This window comes from Haliaeetus leucocephalus, unplaced genomic scaffold (assembly GCF_000737465.1).
Source record: "Haliaeetus leucocephalus isolate CR32 unplaced genomic scaffold, Haliaeetus_leucocephalus-4.0 Scaffold840, whole genome shotgun sequence".
In the NCBI taxonomy this organism is placed as follows: Eukaryota; Metazoa; Chordata; class Aves; order Accipitriformes; family Accipitridae; genus Haliaeetus; species Haliaeetus leucocephalus.
Genome location: NW_010973276.1, coordinates 2796585 through 2819840, shown reverse-complemented (window position 1 = coordinate 2819840; position 23256 = coordinate 2796585). Strand labels below are relative to the sequence as shown.

The window sequence follows — 23256 nt, the reverse complement described above, 5'->3', positions numbered from 1 at the left end:
CCGCTGCCCCGGCCCGGCCCCGCCGCTCCCCTCCCCATCGCACCCGAAAAGGGTCCCGGAGCCCCCGGGCCGGGGGTCCCTGAGCGGGGACTGCCGGAACGGGACGCGCTGGATGGAGTTTAAACTTCTTCCGTTGTTGTTCTTAAACTCGTGTTCTTCAGGTCCCCCGGCCCGTCCGGCAAAGCGAGCGGACATCCAGGATAGTCGTGAAATTAAATTGTGAGATCAGAGCTCAGCTGCTGAGCAGGGACAGATCAGTCCCACAAAGCAGGTGGAGGTCCAGGGTTCAAAAGGATTACAAAAGTGTAAACCCTAGAAATTAGGCCTGGATTAACCTGCCTCCACTTACAGACTTGTGTTTTATCAGAAGGCTTCTTCTTTAGGTTTCCCCTCTGTCTTCCAAACACAAGCTGGTTTTGGAAGTGACCTGAGCAAACTCAGCCGCAAAAAGGATCAGGGACCCATCTCTGTTGCACCTCTGCTGGGACAAACCTGAAATGCTTCCGATTCTCCCCTAATGAAGAAACATCTCTCCATTTTTGCACTTTTAAGGCCTGAAGACATTTGTTTCTTGGAAAGGGTTTACTCCTGGAGAGTGCCTAAAACTTTTCCTGGAACCTAAAAATTTTCTAGTGCCTCACCCCAAAGCACACAGGCCCATCCCCATCCTCCTCCCTGGGGCAATGAGGAATCAGCACAGGCAATACCTTCCCAGAGCTCTGAAACCCGTCCCTCGGCCACCATCCCAAACCACCTACCTGTAGAGATCAGCTGAGTACCCAGGTGCATAGGACGGTGAAGGTGCAACCCAGGAGCAGCAGCACTGAGAGATTTTTATCCTGGGAGTTTCCAGCTAATAAAGGTATTTCAGTCTCAGCTGACTCCACTAAATACTAACACAATCAGCTAATGGTGGAAGGTACCAGCTCAGGACTGGAACTGCAGATGGCAGATCTTCTCCTGAAAGCTCAACAGACCTGACCCTGGTTTTGGTAAAGAGCGCAGGTTTTAAGGAGAAAACATAGCCAGTTTGTGCTTCCCCATGAGCTCAGTCCTCTTCGTACCACGGCCCAGCATGGGCTCACCTGGCCCATGAGCACAGCTGCTGAGTGGAGCTACCAGGCTGATCACAAATGTGAAGCCTCATTGTCAGAACTTAAATAAAATCCCAATAATCAGTATGTGCACATAGAGCTCCGAGGGGCTGCACGTTAACCACGTCTGTGAGGCACCTCAGCAGTCTAATGGGAGAAGACGCTGTCAGCAGAGCTGCAAAGCTCTTGGTGAGGACCGGGCTGGTGCCCAGGGTGGGATTAAGGGTCAATCCAGGAGAGGTGCAGGGGAAGCCCCAGGGCTTCACCTCAAACCTCTTCCCAGCCTGCTGGCAGGTTAAACTCCCCTTTTTTACACTTCTTTTTACAGTAACAACATCCTTTTTCACAAGCCAAGTGTTTATCTCGGTCTAAGCCTCTCTGCTCTGGGATGATGAGGGTCAGGACCGCGTGCCTGAGCTGTAGAGGGTGAAGCCCACAGACTCCCCAAAGCGCCAGGGCAGAGCCTGGAGCCCAGTGCCACCCTCAGCACCGCCGCCAGCCCTGGGACCGCTGGTACCAGCCCTGGGGCAGTGGTGGCCCCTGGCAGCTAAATTCCAGCGTATGAGGGACTGATGCTCCTGGGCGCCAGTGCCAGTCACCTGCTGTCAAAGGGGAACAGGGACAGAAGATGGCCAGAGGAATGAAGAGAGGATTGGACTGCATCTTCCAAAGAAAAAGAGCTTTTTAAACTCAAACACAAATGCCCATGAAAACAAGAGACCAGAAAGATGTTTTCTAACACTGAAGCCCCTGAGGCTCAAGCCCCTCTTTTCGATGGAAGTGAGAAGGGTAGAAAACCCGACTGCTTGGAAAGAGCTCGACCTCAGGAACTCAAGAGCTGCCTAAAATTCCTGGAGGAGAGCACGCTTCATGTCATACTTTGATAAAACTTTGAATAAGAACTGCTTTACGTGGCACCTCAGGGGCCTACGGCACAGCGCACGGGTAGCTCAGCCCACCTTGAGCACCCCGTATCAGTCCCTCGCTCTGTCCAATGCCCCACCACGGCCCCGGCGCCTTGGCTGTGGAGGGTCCCGAAGCTTTGCAATGCACAGGGGCCTGATGCTGCTGCACCCCCAAATGTTCTTTTCTACATCCAGTTCTCATTCAACAACTAATATCGTCCAGAGGTTAAACTTGGGTCTAAAGTACGATGTACGCATCAGGCACTTGTGTGCCCGAAACTCCTGTATCCTCCCACAGAAGCCTGAGCACCGCTGGGGATCAGGTCTTACACCGCAAGCAAAATTAATGTTTTTTTGTTGGTTTTAAAGTGCCACAACTTCACTTAACAACTCAGGACTGAAAGCCACAATAGCACTGACACATCCTAAAGCAAATCAGGAATAATCAAAGATGATCTGTGCTGAAAAATAGCCTTTCGACAGCTAGATGGCAAAAAGGACTCATTTCATTCCAGGGAAACTGAAGAGAAACACACCACTGCCTATAGAGTAATATCTGAACTGATAGTGCTTCACATCTTACCACTCTTTCCCAGAGCAACACATTGTGCTGGTTTTGGCTGGGATAGAGTTAATTTTCTTCATAAGTAGCTAGTATGGGGCTGTGTTTTGGATTTGTGCTGGAAACAGTGTAGAATACACAGAGATGTTTTCCTTACTGCTGAGCAGTGCTTAAACAGAGCCGAGGCCTTTTCTGCTCCTCACCCCACCCCACCCGCAAGGAGGCTGGGGGGGCACAAGAAGGTGGGAGGGGACACAGCTGGGACAGCTGACCCCAGCTGACCACAGGGATATTCCAGACCAGATGATTTCATGCTCAGCATATACAAGTGGGGGAAGAAGAAGGAGGGGGGGGACTTTTGGAGTGATGGCATTTGTCTTCCCAAGTCACTGTTACTTAGCGTGCTGGAGCCCTGTTTTCCTGGAGATGGCTGAACACCTGCCTGCCCATGGGAAGTGGGGAACGAATTCCTGGTTTTGCTTTGCTTGCGTGCGCGGCTTTTGCTTTACCTGTTAAACTGTCTTTATCTCAACCCACGAGTTTTCTCACTTTTACCCTTCTGATTCGTTCCCCCATCTCACTGTGAGGGAAGTGAGCAAGCAGCTGCATGGGATTTAGTTGCTGGCTGGGGTTAAACCACGGCACACATTTAAGTTAGACTTGGGCATACTGCAGAAGACAAAAGACGAGAATTGAAGAGAACTAGGGTTTATCACAAATTTCCTGCTACCTTCTGCGGAGACCTTCAGCAAGGCCTGGTACCCCTCCCTGCTATAGTCTGCCCTTCGCAACTTCTACAAAGCTTTGGGCCAGCAGGAAGGGCGGCAGGGCTGCGAGGAGAAGGGCCTCAGCAGGCTCACGTGCTGTTCTGTCCGTTCCACGCGTAAACTAGATTTTCCTACCAGTACTGTCATGGAAAAACAATGGGAAAGCGGTAGCTGCTGCTCCTTCTCTCAGCTGATCAAAAAACCCAACCCCAACCAACGGTGTAAAACGTGCCTCTGAACTTTTGATCACGACCCGTAGCGAGATCAGCAGGTTGTCCTTCCTTCCTGCCTCTGCGGTGGAACGGGAACTTTTCCACCTCAACCACGGTGCCGTGGGACTTCCTTTACCCTGAGCAGCTGGGGAGCCCGAGGTACGTGAACCACCCCAGGGGAATGCAGCCAAGCAGAAAATGCAGCCCAGAATAGGAGCGTGTGTCACCAAAACTGCATTTGAGGAGAGAAAAAACAAGTCACAGAGGAAAAAGGCGTGACATGGTGACACGCAGAATGGTTGGCGAGCTAATGGTTGCCGAGTCAGGTTAATGCATTCCTTTAGATACAAGTCAAATAAAACCTGCTTCCACATGTGTTCTATTATTCACTAGATCAATAAAAGACACACAGGTGACTATTTTACAAGCAGGGAAAAAAATTATAGAGCTGTAAAGAAAACCACAAATGTGATTTAAAGGGTGAAAGTAAGTTTGTGAGAAAGCCTTCAACAGGCAATCTCTGACACCTAATCTAATGAGCTCATCAAAAGTTACCAAGAGGTGGTTTGATTAATTAGCTTTAGAGGAAGGGGGGAAGGCTTCAGAGTAGGAAAAAGGCTCTTTGCTTTGGCAGAGAAATACACTAAAAAATAAAATAAATGGCTGGGGACTGCCCAGAAAATGCATTCTTGCCAAAACAGCTCAGCTTGCTCCAGAAGTGAAGGGAAACTCATTGGCTACACAGGACGCCACAACAGAGCCGGTGGTTTTATCGGAGCCGGGCATCTCAGCAACAAACTCCTTCCCCATCAGACTCCACCAAGCAGCCGAAGTTCACCACCGCAGCCATTTTAGAACAGGCTGAACAAGCCACCTCATTCGACTTCTGAAAGCTTTGCCGTATTTTCCACCAGGCACGTGTGAAGGAGGCAGCAGATGAAGGAATACAGACCGACAGTGCCTTCCTGCTGGGGGCAAGAGCTGACTGCCCAGGGCTGGCACCGTGCCTTACCAACCTGCTTTAGCTGGTGTACACCAAGCCCGGCTCACCAAACAGACAGCAACAGTACAGTTTACTCAACTTTCCTTCTTTGCCAAGAATTTACAGTTCTTTAATTAAAGAACCAGCGGAAATTGGTCTTGTCCTCAGCTATGACCCTCTTAAGTCCACGGTCCCAACAAAACAGTACTTGTATTGAAAGCAGACCCCACCTCAAAGCACAGAACGAAAAACAGGAGCCAAGATGAGCATGTCCGCCCACCCACGCCTGCCCCGGGGGAGCTGCTGCTGCTAGACAAGGCAGGGCGACCCTGGCCACAGCGAGCCCAGCCACAGGGCTGTGGAAAACCAGAGTCGAGGCACCGGCGCCTTCAGCTGCCGACATGCTGCGTGCCAACTGGCCTGCCAGACTGCTCTGCGGACCCACGGCAACACGTGAAGTGCTCTGGGAACTTCATGCCTGCACTCACACCCCTGCTGGGAGGGTGCCTGTATTTAAGGGCAATATATGCATTAAAGCTCCAGAACTGGATCAGAATCCAACATTGCTGTTTAAAAAACACACCTCTAGTGCTTGTAGCTTAGACAAATCCAAACCAAGAACTTGCGGGTTTCCAGAACAATTTATTTACCTAAGTCAGGTCCTCTGATAGCAGTAGTGTGTATACGTTGCGATAAACTGACACTGAGAAGAGTTAGCAATTTCTTCATTTAATAAGTGATTTTCACTACATGGTATTGTACACTGTTATCTGTTCAAAAAAGATTAACAGTTTTTAAAAAACAAGATTCTGTGAGAGATTTATATAAACCTGTGATCAAGATCAACACCTCTGGTTGGCTTATCAAGCTATTTTCTAGGCTTCTTTGTAGAACAAAGTCTTTAGGCTAAAATGCACAGAACCATTCAGGCAGATCTAGAACCATTTCCGTAACTCCCAGCCTTCTGACATGGGCTGCCACAGGGCTGATGCCGCTGCAAAACGGTCCACTTGATCGAACATACGGAAACTGTACAAAAATGTGTTTACTTTGACCATGAATAGAATAAACAGCACAGCATTTCTACTTGCTATTTCAAGTCAGGACTTCCTTTTATCTCCAAGAGGAAGGCATGAATGGAAAGCCCTGCCAACTCAGTGTGGTGGGTCGTGCACAAACAGTTTTCTAAGCAAACTTTGGCTTCAGGAAAGAGACACAAACGCTTAAAATAATGGCTTTAATTGTCATTTGAAGTATACGGAGAGGGATGTGTGTCTGAATTAAATATACATCATACCAGTGATGCTGGCAAGGTTGAAGGTTATTTCTAAAGTTGACAGCAATAAAACTAACATGTACATGACAAGACATTAAAAGAAAAGCAATCCCTTTAAAACAAAATTTACCGTAAAAAAAGTTCACAGTGGTTTGTATAAACAGTATGCAATTTCTGACAGTAACAAATTTCTACTCTCACAGCACACTAGTGCCCTCTTTAGATCCTAAAGAAGAAAACAAGCATTTACACTACTCATTGTACAGATTCAGAAAGTCAGTTGTACAATTACCCATAATGACAGGATAAGATGCTGTGGAGTGTACAGCTGTAACACCAACAAAAGGAAAGTTTAAAACTCTTTTCCTGGGAGGGAGAAAAGTCTTTCATTTGCTGTTACAACCAGCAAATGCCATTCATCAAATCAAAAGGAAAACGACAAACACATTATCTATTTTGAGCAAGCTGAACAGTACACATTACAGTTTTAAAAATGGAGGTTATATACTATAATACAAGTCCCAACAAGGCAGTGCCAAAGTGACTATTTCTTTGCTTGTTTTGTGATCATACCCCTGGGAGGCGTTACAGGTCTGCTGGAATTGGGCTTCTTTTTCTCTGCAGGTTTCAAAATCTGAAAAGATAGTTCAGTCATTCAGCAAAAAGTTTTAGCTTTCTTACAATCAAACAATTAAGTCACTAGTCAAGGCATTCTACAGGTCATCTGGACAAGTCATAAATGTGCCAACAACTAAATGTGTTTCCTACTCAGAGCTATGACAGGGCTTAGAGCAGCTGATCGCAGAGCCCATGCCCATGGAAACAGGCTAACAGCTGATAGCTTTGCTTGGACGATTTAATTCCAGGGTAAAACAGTTCATCTACTCTCACTGGCAAGGGCTTATCACATTTCTGAAGACACGCATTCAAACACATCCCTGTCTACACATGGTACTTGCAAAGATCTATTTGAAATAAGCATTATGGTTTTGTAACAGTAAAGTACCAATTCAAAATAGAGCAAATTTAAAGTGTGACTACACTAACTAGGAGGTACGATCTTCAGATACCATACCTGAAAAGAGCACATTAGAGTTTCATCCACACTCATCATGGCACCCGCATTATCAAATTCTCCACAGTAATTTGGGGCAGAAAAGAGAGTTACCAATTGCCTTTTTGCAAAAAATTCATATCCATCTTCAACAACCTTTAGAGAGAAAAGCAGAAATATCAGACTGGACAACTTCTTCCTGCCAAGGCACAAAGCAGCTTTAACAGAGCCAGCAGCTAAAAACTGGCTACATCCAAGGAGCATGAGTTCCAAACTTTTACACCAAAACAGGAAGACCATTGCAGGATCCAGTTCAGCAGCAGAGTCCATTAGCAATGAGAAAAACAGGATTCTGCTAGGTTCAAGACAATCTTGTTCAGGAATAAGAGCCACGGTTTATATGTATTAAGAAAAAACCGTTCATTACAAGGGTTGTTAAACATTGGGACAAGTTGTTCAGAGAGTGGAATCTCGATCTTTGCAGATATTTAAAATTTGGCTGGACAAGATCCTCAGCAACTCGGGCTTACACTGGTTTGTCCTGTGTTGAGTACCTGTGCATAGGGTTGGACCAGATGACCACCTCAGGTCCCTCTGAACCTATATTATTCTATGGTTTAATGTTCAAAATTAAAATACCTGATGAGCTCTACATATGAGATCCAAATCATGTTTATGAAGAAACTTAGCAACCACTTCAGCACCAAATGTGAAAGACACTCCTCTGTCATTTTCACCCCATCCCAAGACATCCTTGTCAGGGTCAGACCACAAGAGATCACAAAGTAGACCTTGATCTGGTACATCAGTGGGGCGCATAATTCGTCTTATCTGTTCCATTGACTGAAGGTCTGGTGACAAACCTGTTCAGAGTTAAGACACATACAGTTCACATTTTAGTCCAACTTTGCTCTGCAAGACCAAAGTATTAATTCAAGACAAAAATAATTTGTATTCAAACTGATTCACCACTGCAATTTTACACAGTTCAAAGGCAATATTAACTGACTTTTTTTTTTAATCCAGCATTTGTTTTAAAGCTTTTGTAACAGAAGACAAGTCACTTTCTAGAAGATTTACTGGAAGCAAGATAAGCAAAGCCATTTCCACATTTTACAGGATTACAATAATCTCACTGTAATATTTTGCAAGTGTCTGTTAAAAAAGCTGCTAAGTAAAAGAGGCATTAATACCAGAAATCACAGGGTATGTTTATTTTAATGATCAGACCTAGTAAGATGAAATACAATATCAAACAGACCTCATACCATTTTTCACTGATATGTCTCCCTGGGCAACTGTAATTACTTACAAGTGATAAAACATTTAAGGTGCAATATGTATTTTATTACTTTGAAAAGTTGTATGAAGCAGGTATCACTTTGTGCAACATAGCCAATTTCTACAAATGAAACTCCAGACTAGGTTGGACAGGGCTTTGAGCAACCTGATCCAGCGAAAGATGTCCCTGCCCATGGCAGGGGGGATTCTACTAAACGATCTTGAAAGGTGTCTTCCAAGACAAACCATTTTATGATTCTATGAAAACGTGTGTTTTCAGAACGTACATAAAACTCCTAGTCATGTAAGTCTAAAAAAAAAAAACTACAAGGATTCTTTACTCAGAGAGGCTATTAAATATGCCTTTTGGTATAAAAGGAAAAGCAGATCATTGTGTCTGAAGTTACAAAACTACCAGCTCAGTGCTTCACAAAACTGACACTAATCAAGCTTAACCTTACCTCAATACATGAACCAAGGCAGAGAAAAATCCCTCAAGTTTTGAAGCTTCAGCAATGTAAAGATGAAATTGCCATGACTAATACTAGAATATTACAGTTTCTCAAGTATCAACTAAGGAACTGTTACTTACCCCCATGACAGCAGAATATTTTCTCATCCACAATAGCTGCAATTGGTAAACAGTTAAAACAGTCTGTGAAGGTTTTCCACAGCTTAATATTGTATCTTCTCTTACCTAGAAGACATTTTGGATAAAAAACAGTCAATACGCTTTTCTAACACAGCTACAACCAACCTAACATGGCTGCCTTAAGTTTACTAAGACTTGCAAAAAGTTAGCATTAAAGCCTATACACAATTTATCTTCTCTGATACCCACTGACATACTTTATTGCTTATAAGAAAGTTGCAAAGGTCTCTTTCAGCATGGCAAAGCACTCTGAAGCGGCTCTGAGGATAGCACAAGTCTGTTCAACAGAACGACATTCCACTGTTGGCAGCCAGACTCTCCAGTCCCAACTTTGCTTTGGAAAATTATCCTTTGGAGAATTTGATCCATTTCAGAAAATCTTGCCATTTGCCATTTTCTTCAGTGGAAGACAGCAATTCTTGGAAAGCAGATTCTCTTTAAAATTCTGCTAGTGCTTTACCACACAGTCTCTCTAGGCAAAGAAACAGGACTGAAAAATGAAACTGCTACAGTTTTACTTTCAAAGGGACTCTCCCAACAGATATGAACCCTGAACATATTTGCGATATATGACTAAGCCTGTGATTAATCTCTGAGGAGTCAACTCTGAAATACCACACATCTTTGTTTCCTCACCGAGGGAGAACAAGACATGGAGAGTACATCTTGTAAGCTACAAGCCAAGTATGTCCCACAACACAAGTTATAAGAATTCTTCAGTGCACAATTAACGGTTTAATCTCCTCTACATTATCTGGATTTATTAAGTCACATCCTTTGAAACACGAACATACACTTCTACTTCGCAGCAAAATTACTTGTTATGTTAGGGTAAGGTCTATGTAGTCTCCCTCACAACAGACCTTAATGCACTCTGCACTGACAGAGCTGGTGCATTAACTGCATAGCAACACTGCGCTTGTTCAAAAGGAGTGCTCATTATGCCAAACAAATACAAGCACATTTCTTCATTAAAAGGTTGACACAGTAGTTCAAGTTAACAACTTCTGCAGCTGAAGCCACCTACTGAAAGATCAAGTACCTGGCGCTCAATCCAAGCACATACCACACTGAAGGCTTCACACATGCTTTGCCCCATTTATGAAAGGTAATACTGGTTTTGGCCAAAGCAACAGCACACAATACAGCAGGGCTGCATCCAGAGAAGGGAGAAGTCTTTTTTTTTTTCTTTTTTTTTAACATTACAAAGTTACAGGTCTTAATATGAAGTAGATTGCAAGCACTGTAACATAACCACAGTAAAGACCAGCCCATTCTCCAAGTTGTAACACAAGTATACATCATCATCATCCATCAGATGAAAGAAACAGAGGTGAACTTTTGTAAAGCACATCAAGTAAAATTCTCTCATCTCTCATTAGATGACCTTATCTTAAGAACTTTATCGATATGTACCAGTGAGAACTGTTAGTTAACATAGGGGCCAATAACTACAACTGCCCACTTGCATGCTGCTTTGTACTGTGAGTATAGGACTCCAATAGGTTTAGGGGAAGGACACGTTTCCCTTCGCAAAATAGGCCAAGGGCCTCCCTGAAATGTGCAATGGGAACTGCACATTAGGAAAGAATCATCTAACACTGCAACGCTAGCACCTCCTACCCTGCCTTCCCAAGCCAAAGATGCACACATCTTTATTACTTACATTCATCATAAAACCCATAAATTCTGTTGATGCTGGCACATTCATGGTTCCCTCTGAGGAGGAAAAAATTCTCTGGGTATTTAATTTTGTAGGCCAATAGAAGACAAATTGTTTCTAAAGATTGTTTTCCTCTGTCAACATAATCACCAAGGAACAGGTAGTTGCTTTCTGGTGGAAAACCTCCATATTCAAAGAGTCGAAGCAAGTCATAGTACTGTCCATGGATGTCACCTGTCAAGAGTATTCAGAAATGACATGTAAGTGACCCCTCGCTACATTCTTTGATTCTAGAGAAAGAACGAATGAATGACATTTCAGAAAGAAAAGCCTGTAGTTAGATACTGCCTTCAACATACTTAAAAATCACAGTTTTATCTTAATGTGTATAAAATTATCACGTTCTGAAGTCTGACATCTATGTAATGCAATGGCTAACTGCATTAAGATGAAGTATGTAGCTATTTAAAAACAAAATCAAGATTCTGAGAAACCAACTGTGTGTTCAATGAAAGTCTGACATCCAGTTAAATCCTTTACTTGACTAGTGGCTGTGAGATCAGGAACCTTTACCTCATTCTTGGTATTTCCACACAGCATTAGTAATACTGATGGAAAACCAACCATGTGGGAAATTTGCTTTCCTTTGTACCATCTCTGGTGTTTTATTGAAATATTCAGTAATTCAAATTCTAGCAGCGAAGTTGCATCAAAAACGAAATTGGTATTTCTGCCTTTGGTTTAAATCATGGTTTTGTTTCTGACAAGCAGAATGTTAAATCATGATTTTAGACTACCAATGTTATAAATATTGAAAAAGCTACTTCAATTTGAAGTAAATCCTCAGCGTTAAGAGTAGGATAAAATACTGTTTGCTGGAAGCTTTAAAAAACGCATTTATTGAGGCTTTTATTTTGACATTTTTCATTCTTTTAGCATAACTAGACATGTACGTGTGTGCAAAATGAGCACCACCGTGTACAAGTATGGTGAAACCAAACTAGAAAGTAATTCCAAGAAACAGTACAGAAATTGAAGTTTCCAGCAGGATTTTAAAATATTGTCAAACCACTGTTCAGCTCTGAATAGCAGCTACAATAAAATACTATGGTTCTTTGTTTCCCGTTGTTCAGTCATCACTGGGCCAAACATTATTTCACTGGTACAAAAACTTTCCACAACTTCACGTGAATCCCTTCCCCAAGGGACCTGGTGAAACTGGACCAGTTACTGTTACTGTTTAGGTTTGGATTATTTTGCTCCTCATGCCAATTCCCATGTTTGTTATCACCTCTCCACTCCTCTGCCCTAAGCATCCAGCAGGGTTTTATTTTCCCATTTGCTACAATCATTTATTAGTTCCACTGTTAATAAGTAAAAGTAACATCTGGCATTTGTTCTTTGCTTAAGGTCAGCATTTACCTGACACCCCCCCCAGCATCAAATCAAAATCATGGTACTCACCACAAATTTTCAGTGGAGCTTCAAGTTCTAGTAGAATAGGCTGACTCAGAAAGATTTCTCTGGATTTCAAGCACAGTCCTCTAATTTCATTCTCTTGAAGTTGGACATTTTTGCCTGGTTTTGATCCTCGCACTGTCAGAAGGAGTCAGAAGTCAGTTATCAAAATCCACAATATCCTTAGTGTTATTTTAAGAGCCTGACTAAATGCCACTGTAATACAGAATGAGAAGATAACAGGGTAATATCAGTCTGCTGAGGTGAAACTGCACTGCCCTGTTACCAGAGAAAGGGTAGTGTGTTCCATTTCAGTTGTTTGTTACTTTCATTTAACAGAATTCATGGCTCAACACTTCCCCCGTTAAATGTCACATTTTAAATAGCATCAGTTTAGTTCTATTTAGTTATAAACCCCATCTTGGACAATGTGACTCTGTATTTTTATTTTTTTTTAAATGAAGCAGTTATATACTTGTTCTCTGGAAAGCTGTCTGAGCTTGAGAAAAGGAAGTCTCCCATTTAATCATCCACATCGTAGCTCAAACATGCAAGCTTCCCTAAACTATCACATAACCTTGCCCAAGACAGTACCTAAACAAACAAGACTACAGTACCAATAAATACTGTAGTGCCCCATTCTACACTGCAGTTAGCAAACATGGAGGAAAAATAAGCATATGATTGGAAGGTCAGAACCATATGTAAGCAAACATTTTTGGATCACAATGACAAAACAGCTCTCCTTATCATTGCCTTTGGGCACAGTAAAAGACAAGCTAGTGAGAGATCTATCTCCCAGCCTCAGACCACTTCCCTCTGCCCCATTACTGCTTCACTTTCCCCCACTGCAATTCACAATAGCTGGTTCCCTTTAACATCCATCAAATGTTTCTTTCCTAGTCTGGACAACCAGGACACCAGCTTGGCCTGAAAAACATTTCTACAGCCACCAGTGCAGCTTTCCCTCCATTTATCTACCCGCCCCCCGCACCATTTCTGTTGCCCAGAAATACAAAGGACATTTCTATGGCAGCAATGCTGTAACTATGACTAAATTGCATGCAACAGCATTTATCAGGGTTAGGATAAGACTAAATAAAAAATTGTGATTATGCCATTACTGGTGAAGCTTATTATATTTTTATTTGGTGTCAAAACCAGTGACAACATGGAGCACTGATAAGGCTGAAGCAAAAACCCTGTAGCAAATACCAGTAAGATTACGGAATAAGAGCAGTCATCTTCTACAACATAACTCATTGGTTTAGCCACAAAGCCAAATGACCTTAGAACTTCAGCCTCAGACGCCTGGAAACACTCTGACAACACCTCCAGAATCAAAATCACTACACTGGTAACATTGCCCCATTAGGTGACTTACTGTGTACAACTTGTATGGCATTGAGACTGAAGAATCTATGCTCTATCCAAAAAAGCTTAGTCTTTAGTTGAAAAAAGAAGAAAAAAAAAAAAAGCAAGGAACAAGCCCTGAACCCTTTCAAACACAAGAGCCAATGCAATATTATCTTCCTGAATTCATAAACAATTTTTTAGATACCGTTTCAGACTAATTCCCTTGATACTGTTTAACTTCTGAGTGAGAAATCTGGAAGCTACAGAAGACACAGGTCTCTCTACTCTCACTGTGGGCCTTGCACTATATCAAGTCAAGAAGTGAGAACTGCAGTAGGAAAGACCGGGGAGGGAGTGCCTGTTTTAGGAAGAGCAAGAACAAAAGCAGTTGCGTTCCAAAGGGATTACAGTTTCTCATTAGCAAAGAAGATTCCTGCTTTTATGCAAATCTCTGATCAAGAGTAGAAAACATTGTTCAGTCAGCATGCATCTTATCTAGACTAAGAATAGAATACTGGTTGTGTAATATCCATCCACAAAATCAAGTGTCACTGGACCCCAATCTCTACCAGCACTTAAAATATTAACACCAAAACAATTCTAGCTTGCATACTGACCTCCATCACAGAGACCCTAGTCATGGGGGCACAGGCTGCCCTATAGAATCATTGGCAATACCCTAAACCACACAACCTTTCCTCAAACAAGCTTCAAAATTAAACTTTAGTTCAAATTACAATGTATACTGACAGTGACATTAAGATAATTGTAGGTCAAAAGTCGTGACTTTAATAATGTTATCTTTCAAGTAATACATGCTCCTTTATTATTCACTGCCTATGTATTATCACTCAACACGGGCATTACATGGCAACACTGGAATTACCACTAAACTTCATGTCTTCCGTTAAAATATTCGAAGTAATGAAGCATATAAATGAAAGTTAAATCTTTGTCACAGCAGTTTATCACGCATGAGGCTTTTCATCGACAGTGATTTTTTCATCCGTACAGTAATTTTTCAAACACTCCTGAGCAACGAGCAAGTTACTCAAAATGCCAAATATCCAGAAGTGATAAGTAACAGAAATTTATAGAATAAAGTGATCAGCTGGCTGAATTATAAATGTTATATTTTCCCCTACTCTTAAACTGTACAATTCACCTTTGGTTTTGAGATAATACAATACACTTGTATTTATTTTTCTGAGAAGCCAAAAATCTAACTTTCCATGATTTGGTCTTGTTAAAAATTGCTAAAACCAAACCCTGTATCTCACATCCATAAATTAAAAAGTATAAAATATTATACAGACTATGTAATGCTCTGAGTCACTAAAGCTCATGAATAAAGCATATGCATTCATTTTTGCTGAAGATTAAATGAAAATCTGGAAACTGACTATTTCGGATACAAGTTTCCTGTTTCTCTAATACATTTTATTGAACCATTATAATCTTCATGCAGTTTTAGTCATCTGTTTGTAGAAAACCTTGACAAGTTAAAATGATGCTTTGTTGCAGTTCACAAGCTCACTAGCGCAGATACCAAAAGGATGAAAGAAGAACAGGACAATTTAATTCAGTTCTGTAGCATGCTGCCTGCCAATGACATTTTGACCACTTTTGCCCAACATGGAATCAGCATAGAAGAAACAAGTCTTGAATTTCTTGTAATATTGATCTATATATCCTGAAAAGCTGGGAGGAAAAAAAAATATTTTTGGCTTCAGAAGCATCAAATATGCAGAAGTGCATATTGCTTTGAGAAATCTGTATTTTTAGTGCAAGGATTTTCTCATCCACAATGAAAGAGCTGGCAAGGAAATGCAGGATGTTCAGTCTGAATGACTTCTTAAAAGGTTTCTCTGAGTCTTTTTAGTCAGTCCCACTAAGAAAGGCAAAAATAATATACTATGAAAAATATGTTGTGTTTACAGTTTCTTTTCTCTCCTTCAGACCAAAATAAGGCAGCTTGTAGAGATCAGACAGTACGATACTAATTGGCAGCTTGGTCATAAAGTCAAAAGAGCAGCTCAATAGTACTGTACAGGGACATTTGTTCTTTCAATGCATAAAAAATAACCTCTCAGAAATGACAGTCTGGAACTGACAGCGGAACAAGCTAAAGATTAATCAGTTGAGGAAAAAAACTCAGCCCATTTCAAATAATATTTTATTTATGTCTTGTCTCAACATACTGCTGCACTATTTCCGGACAGTAATGTATTCCCATCCTCTTTTATGCAGAGATGCTCGTGTTCTTAAACATCATTTTTCGAGAGCTTGAATTTCAATGTCCAGTCTGGGCAGCCTTCTAACAAGTAAAATCTTCTCCACTGTACAAGTATGAGAAGTTCTGGAAAAATAAGCTCTCCACTGGATGGAAAAGACTACAGAAAAGATCCCTCCCTGGAGCCTGGATGACCCCTGCAGAGGTATTGACTTGAACATAGATTCCAACTATTAAAATTAACGTTGCTTTCCAAGACAAGGAGGAAAACTGATGGAAAGTAACAACAGATACCAACTCTAAAATGAAAATGTAGAGGTGAGTGCAGTACGACAGCCGCCCAGCAGAGGGGGAAAAGGAAGTAAAAGGAAGGAAGAGCAAAAACTTAACGGCACCCCTGTCATTTTGGTGGAAGCAGAGCTAGTCCCAAGCGTAGCTGTAGCTGCAGCTGCCAGGAGATAAAACACTGCTTGACATCTAGGATAACTTTTATACATTTCTTTGTGAAGGATAAATGGGTCAATAACTGTGGGACCTAGAATGTACAACAGTCAGAAGACCACATGCATGTAGAGTACAACACACTTCTACACCACATCCCATCACTAGCATTTTCCAATATTCAGTTTGGTGCCACAAAATCCTTTAACGAAGGCAAATGTTATTATAAAACTGAGTACACTACCTCATTCAAGGTTAATATGAAAGGGATGGATACTTAGGAAAATATTAAAAAATAGTAGAAAATTAAAAAGATATTAGAAATTTCAGTGATCCAAACATCTCATTTTCCTTCAGTATTACATTAAAAGCAGCTGAAATGCTGTCAACTGAAGTGCTAGAATCAAGTTCTCACCCAGAAAACATTTTAAAGAAAATAGTCTATCAGCAGGTCAGTTCATTTTTGGCTTATTAAACAAGTCTCTCAGTTTTACCATATTTTACGTTAAGAATTCTGCAATCCTAGAGACACTTCCAAAAATACTGCAGGTTGTTTTTAATCTTGTTTTTGGCAGTTCCTGATGACAGTTACACATTCAGTTTTACACCATAGGCACAAAGGGAATAAATAACTTGAAAGTGGTTGATGTAAAAAAGGTTTTACTTTACTGCAGGCACTACCAACTTTGATCAGATCATTTCAAATTCAAAATTGAAACTGAAAAGCAACTCCTCAGTGCCCAAGCCTCTAAAAGAAAAAGTTCTAGCTACTTTTTAGTATGACAAAAGTTCACAGCAGCATTATCAAACAGAAGATTCTGCAGGGCTGCAAAATTTTCATCTTGTAACATAGTTCCACACTGGAGAGAGCTATGTAGCAACAGGTACTCACACCCATCACAGATATTCAGATGACAAATTCCTCCACTTCACTGACTGGGCAACACACAGAATTTCACTGACTCATTTGAATCCACAGCAGCAACAGGAATCTAATCCTCATCTTCCAAATGCAGAGCTCCTATTTGCCATTATTAGAAACTGCTGCAACACAGCAGGAAACAATTAACATCAAGTTATACAAACTACGGAAAATTATATGGTTTGAGGTCAAGAAGTGCTGCTTGTCTATTAGAAACTTTATCACAGTATCCCTACTCATCAAGTGAAATCTGACCACATTTCAGATTAACATCTGTGAGAATCAGACAAACACTTATCGCAGTATATGAAGCTAAACAGCAAGCAACGCTGTGTTTAGCAGAAAGGTGAAAAAAAAAATCGGAGAACTGCATTTTCTCTGTTGTCAGCAAAAGTTTATCCATACTCTTCGGCTCAACTATTTTAAATAACTGGATGATCCTCTTCTCCCATTTAAAACAAATTAGAGAGAATATCTCCTTGACAGCTATACAACAGGCTTTACTGGGAATAGAAATCTGTGGGCGTATAAACAGGAAAGTTTGAGGATTTAGAGTCTTTTTGCTGATTTTAGTGCACTAACCAGTACTGCAGCTTTCAGAATGGCTACCACCATTCTACCCTCACATGGCTTTATCCAAAGTAGCCTCCATTCATTACGTAGTTTTCCCTTAATAGTGTTTGCAAAGGCTGCAGCACAGAAAAGATTTTCAGAAATGTATTTCAACTTGAGTTCCCCTTACATATGTTGAAATTGTGCTATTTTACCCTGTTATTTATTGTTACCATGGTAAGACTAATATATTTCAATCTTGTTTTCTAGATACATTACTATGAGCTCCATTTTCAAACCAGACCCTACTTATCTGTGAAAAGCTACCATCACACTAGATGAAGGAAATGGATAAGGGGCTCAAGTTATAGGAACACCATCTGACATGACACGGAAAGAAAGCCATGCTCACACTCAGGGAATCTCAAGATTTGTCGCTCATTCTTTACCTGGAGCTGAGCGGGAATTCTGCCATTTCCTGGAACCCTTTCCATGACCATACAGATGCCACTGATTTTTCATCTTACATGGAGCTTTTCTAGCATCTTTGTGCCTACTGGCAGTTTTGACTTAGCAGACACACACAGCTGCAAGCTCAGAACCATGAAGTTACTGCCTGCAATACTGCTCCTAGAAGGAGGGTAACTTGCTCTCATTTTTGTCCCTTCTTATTCCTCAGTGAAGTGAGTTAGTTCCATAAATGTTCGAGCCTTTATCTACTATCAAGGACACTTAGGAAAAACATTTCAATACTTAGTGCAGGATACTGTAATTTACTAAACATTAGAAGCCTTATTCTTGTGCAAACTGTTTTTAGTACAATTACTAAAAGTGACTAAATTAGACAACCTGTATTCATGTAATTGTTCCTAGCAGAACACAACCATCATTAGTAAAGACAGTAACAAATATAAATTCAATTACAGTAAAAAAGGATCAGTATGTCCATTCTTTTAATTGAATGGCTTTCCAAAGTTGAGAACAAAGTTACTGAAAATTTTTTTTTTTGTGACATTTCAATGCCAAATGGCTCTGTACTATAAATATTTGGAGCAAGAAACACTCTTCAAATATTTACCTTAGAATGAAAAGCTAAACATATACTTCCAGGCCTTTTAAAGAACAAACTAATAATTTCAGCTAACTAGCCTCATGTGGGTGGGAGAATATCAACTATTTGGGGGAAAAGTAAGAATAATGTCATTTGATCAGAGAAGTCAGGATAGAAAGCAAGTAAAACCTCCTCACAAATACATTATTAATACCCTATATTAAGAACAAAAGTGAGAGTAATTTATTATTCACCCTTTAACCACTTCACTTTACCTCAACCATTAGACTAGGTTCACTACTGGCATAGCTCTCTTGGTCTCTTCCAACAGTGCAATGCTAAGGCATATTATAAAACCCAAATACCTGCTTAACTGTATTTTTGCACTGATTTGAAATATTTCATCAAGTATCCCCTTAATACTTGGGTTTGTTACCTTTAAAAAGGAAGGGGTAATGCCCCCGCTCATGTCCTTTGCATTTCACTAGCAAAATCACCAAAAGTTACAAAAATATCTAAGTATACAGTTTAAAGACAGCTGTAATGAAATATCAAATTGCTCTAAAAATTAAAGCTTGCACAAGGATTTGGGCAACTCAGTTTGTGAGTAAGCTGATTATTAAAACAGATTTTGCAGTGTTTTCATGCTTGAGTATGACTTTAATCTGTGCACAACCTTGTCTGAAAAGGGTATCACTTGAAACAGAGTTCTAGTACAGGCACACCAGACTTTGTGTAACTAACATTATGCAGTTGTTCTACCAGAACTGCAATGAAAAAGAATTTCTTGTTTGCTCCAAATCTAAATAGGATGAGAATCCTTACACATACTTCAGGTATTTCCCCCCCCCCCTCCATTTAATACTATGCAGATCTCCACCTTGGAAGTTCAGTCCTGTCACCTACCTAGCCAGACCTTAATATATTATTTCAGGGAAAGGATGAGTCAAGTAAATTTTAAACAATCAAAGAGAATGCCATTTGCACAGTATTTCACACAATTTAGCATTCTATCAAAAATGCCGTGTTTGCTAAAACGCAGTATCATTTTGCCCTTTCTGGGAAAAAAGTATAAAAATGACAGACTGCCACAAAGGTCAATCATTACTCTGTCTGGCAACGATGTTTATAATAGACATACAATAAGCAACAACAACAAAAAAAGACCAGCATAGATAACTAACACTGGTAATTGTTTTAAATATTGAAAGACAATTATTGCCTCAAAGAATCCAAAATCCCAGCTGAAATGTCAATAAAGGAAAAAAATTAATTTCAGTCCTGGCAGCTGATGCAACCTCAGGTAACATCTTTAGTTGCATGAACCATCTCTTAAAAGATCTTGTCAGTAACCTTCTGAAGCCTGATTTACAAACTCTTATCTCCTCCAAACATATAATACTGATATAAGCTGGGTAAGAACATAACATATTGACATAGTACATCTTGCTACTTTTTGAAACTTTAAACAAGATAAATGATTCAAAATCATTCAGATCTCTTTCTAGGATTACCTTATTCCATGTTTTTGATATTGAGAACTTACACTTTGAGAAAATTACAGTATTTACACTAGGGGAAATCAAGTAAGAATTGTAACTAATACCTGCAGTAAAACTGAGCATGAATTAATATATCACCAAACATATGACATACAGGACCTGACATCTACAAATCGTACTACTAGAGTTTCAGGAAAACCTTGGTCTAAATTTATGAAGGGAAGCCTTTAAATAATTTAAACCAGGGCAGTTTAAATTGGTAACAGGCAAAACCCAAACCGGATCAGAGGAAAAGCCCTATTTATTTTTACTTATTCTAGTTCAATAATCCCATAATACATCTATAGGATTTTTAACTCCAAATAATTTCTAGAGCAGCACTATTGTTCCTCTGCCTGACCTTTTGCTATCCAAGCTATTACACAAGCAAAATCTTACAAGAAGGAAAGGGTGTAATACAGCTGAAAGACATTTCTTCACCATTTGTCTCAGCAGCATCTCAGATGACTTTGTGCCAAATAGAAAAAAGTTAAATCCCTGACCAAGCTCTTCAAGCGTAAGTCCAGATGAGATGCCTGCCCTGACACATGTGAAATGAGGCTGGATCAGCCTAGCTTCCTTCTCTGAATAATCATGATTTTCTTTTATGCCTGGAAGAAGACTGGTTATTGGCTACTTCTCACCCTTTTGCACTAAGAAACATGAGTTGACAATTCTAGTCCAGTGCTGACCCCTGCAACCGAAGGGATGATGCTGAAGAGTACCCCCTGCAACTTCCAGGTTTTCCTTTGATTTAGAAACTCTCATGCAACTCTTTTCAACCCAAAGCACTAACAATACAAGACAGTAAGCCCTTCCACAGACTGTCTGAAACACCAAAAACCAACCCTCTATTCACACCTAAAAAGCCCCCATACGTTACGAATTAAGAGCCACAGTCCTATGGTAGCATTAATGCAAGCAGCTAATCAAAGCTAAAACCACGACTTCCTGAAACCCATGCAAGTCTCCTCCCGACTTTCTGAAAAGCTGTCTCAACAGACTCTTTAAACACGCTAGGTCTTGTTTTCAGAGCCCCACGACTACCCACCCAGCCAAGCACAGACCCCATGTGCGTGTGTGGAAGGCAACAGAATAACCCAGGGTTTTTTAAATACTTTCCTACGAAAACAATACTAAATTAAACATCTCCTTAGAGCCGCAAGGCAGGAGAAGGGGGGCAGCCGGCTCGTCCCAACATTGCACCGGGAGCGCAGAGGGGATCAGAAGGCAGGAACAGCTCGCTAACACAAGGGCTGAGGGAAAAGTTGGGGCTGAAGAGCAGAGTCGCCCGGGGCGGCGGCAGAGGCGAGCCCCGGGAAGACAAAGCGCCTCGGCGCCCCTCCATTTTGGTCCCCCCAACCCCACCGGGCGAGCAGGACGCCGTACATCACCCGCGGCGGTGGCTGAGGTGGGACTACGGAGGCGTCGCACGGGCGGACTCCCGGGCAGCGGCCCGGCCGCCACCCACCCCACAGCCACCCGCCCCGTGCCTTCCCCGACCCTCACCCTCCAGCAGCCGTTGGATGATGCTGTCGATGTTGAGCTTGTCTATATCCGCCATCGCCTCTCAGCGGCCGGGCGGACCCCTCCCCGCGGCTCCCCTCCCTCCGCTCGCTGCTTGGCCGGCCCGACTTGTCTCCTCGTTCTGTCTCGTTTTTCCCCTTCCTCCTCTCCTCCTCGCTCTCCTTCTTCCCTCACTCTCTGCCCCCCCCCGCCCCCCCCCTCGACTGCCGGTCTCAGCAGAGACCCAGCACTGAACAAAATGGCCGCCGTCTCCTCAGCGAGCTCGGCCGGCGCATGGATACTACGAGCGCGACGCGGCTCACCGGAAACCCTTTATAGGCCGGGCGGGAAGAGCGGGGTGGGAGAAACGCACCGCGACCGTCCCGCGCGCGCGGAATCCTTCCGCTCACAGGAGGTGAAATAGTGCGGTGCTATCTCTTCCCGCTCTTGCCCCTGTCACAGGGTCCGGCCTGGCCTCGCCTCGTCCGTCGAAACGTGGCCGTGAGCTGGACCAGCAGGCCGTTTGGTCCTTTGCCGATGGTGGGAGGCGGTGGCTGGGGTCCGGCTTCTGTCAGCGCTTCCTCCTCACGGTACCCGCTCGGGGGTTACGTCGCCTCGACAGGTGAGGTGGAGGGAGCTTGGTGTGAGGCAGCCGGTGTGAGGGGTGCGCTCCCCCTCGGGGGAATGGCCGCTTCCCCAGCCCTAAAACAGGGCGAACGATACCGAAATCACACCTGCAGCTGCTATCTCCCTCACAGGGTGTTGCAGCTTCACCTACCTGGCTCTCCCCTTGCAAATATTTTTAAATCCTTTTGGATGGAGAAGTTAGCCTACTCTTTCAGGAGCATCTTGCTATTTCATTTCACGCTTCTGCTATTATTTTATTCTACATGTAGCTATGGCTTGGCTGCAAACAATTAAATGAGGTTCTGTTCATAAATTGGATTGCATTTGCAAGGGAGATGGGCTGTGTGGGCCTTTCCCTCTGTTCAGTTTTCATCTCTGATTGAATATTGTTTAATTACTTTATTTACTCCTACTTTAATTTGCAGAGATGGCTGTGTCAACCTCTTTCCTCCTCCCCTCCCTTCCCTGTGTGAATTGCTCCTGCTATGCATGTCGGATTCCTCCTGCCAACAGTTATACAATATTCATAACAGCTTATTACCGTGGTGGGGCCAGAGCAGAGTTCGGGTTCGTAAGGGTGATAAAGCAAAGGACTTGCAGTCTCAGCACACCTTAGAACTGGCGGTAGGAAGGCGATAAGAGGACACAGTGTCTACCTGAAACGCGGGCACTTGCCCATTGCAAAACGCAGCTTCAACACTCGACTTTCCTGAGCAAACGCTTATCTTAACAAGCACACCCAAGCTGATATGCTAATCTTAGTCACGCTGGTGTAAGCCCAAAGTAACCCCGTTGAAGACAATAGAGTTACTTCAGATTTACTTCAACGTGACAGCCTTTGCAGATTTACATCTATTTTTGTGCTGCACCTTCGTGGGGAACACCCCCCCCCCCCCAGCTCTTTTGCACCGAATGCTTGCTTTCTCTTTCAAATCCTTTCTAATTCTGTGGGGCACGTTGTTCTCTTGGACTTAGCTGAATTATTTAAAAAGGGAAATTGGTCCTGTGTTTTCAGAAGAATCTTCCTGGCCTTGTTTTCCTTGCTGGAAATGCCTTCATCTTATCTCATCCTTCAGCTGTTGCCCCCTCTCCAGGGACAAGTCCTGCAAGGATCTGAGCAC

At 42.3% G+C, this 23256-nt stretch overlaps 1 protein-coding gene across 1 annotated transcript; it reads right to left on the bottom strand.

The window, feature by feature from the left end:
* Positions 1-5239: 5239 nt before the first annotated feature.
* Positions 5240-21813, bottom strand: PPP1CC (protein phosphatase 1, catalytic subunit, gamma isozyme). The gene is made up of 7 exons (XM_010582145.1): positions 21512-21813; positions 11913-12044; positions 10452-10682; positions 8726-8830; positions 7492-7715; positions 6874-7008; positions 5240-6432 (listed from the first exon to the last, which is right to left on the bottom strand). The coding sequence occupies exons 1-7, from the start codon at positions 21564-21566 to the stop codon at positions 6343-6345; spliced, it is 972 nt and encodes a 323-aa protein (XP_010580447.1). The 5' UTR covers positions 21567-21813; the 3' UTR covers positions 5240-6342.
* Positions 21814-23256: the final 1443 nt, after the last annotated feature.

Coding starts and splice junctions, on each gene's coding strand:
- PPP1CC (XM_010582145.1), bottom strand. CDS start 21,566: ATGGCGGATATAGACAAGCTCAACATCGACAGCATCATCCAACGGCTG. Junction 12,045..21,511: donor CATCCAACGGCTGCTGGAGG/GTGAGGGTCGGG, acceptor TCCTTCTGACAG/TGCGAGGATCAAAACCAGGC. Junction 8,831..10,451: donor TTATGGGTTTTATGATGAAT/GTAAGTAATAAA, acceptor AATGTCTTCTAG/GTAAGAGAAGATACAATATT.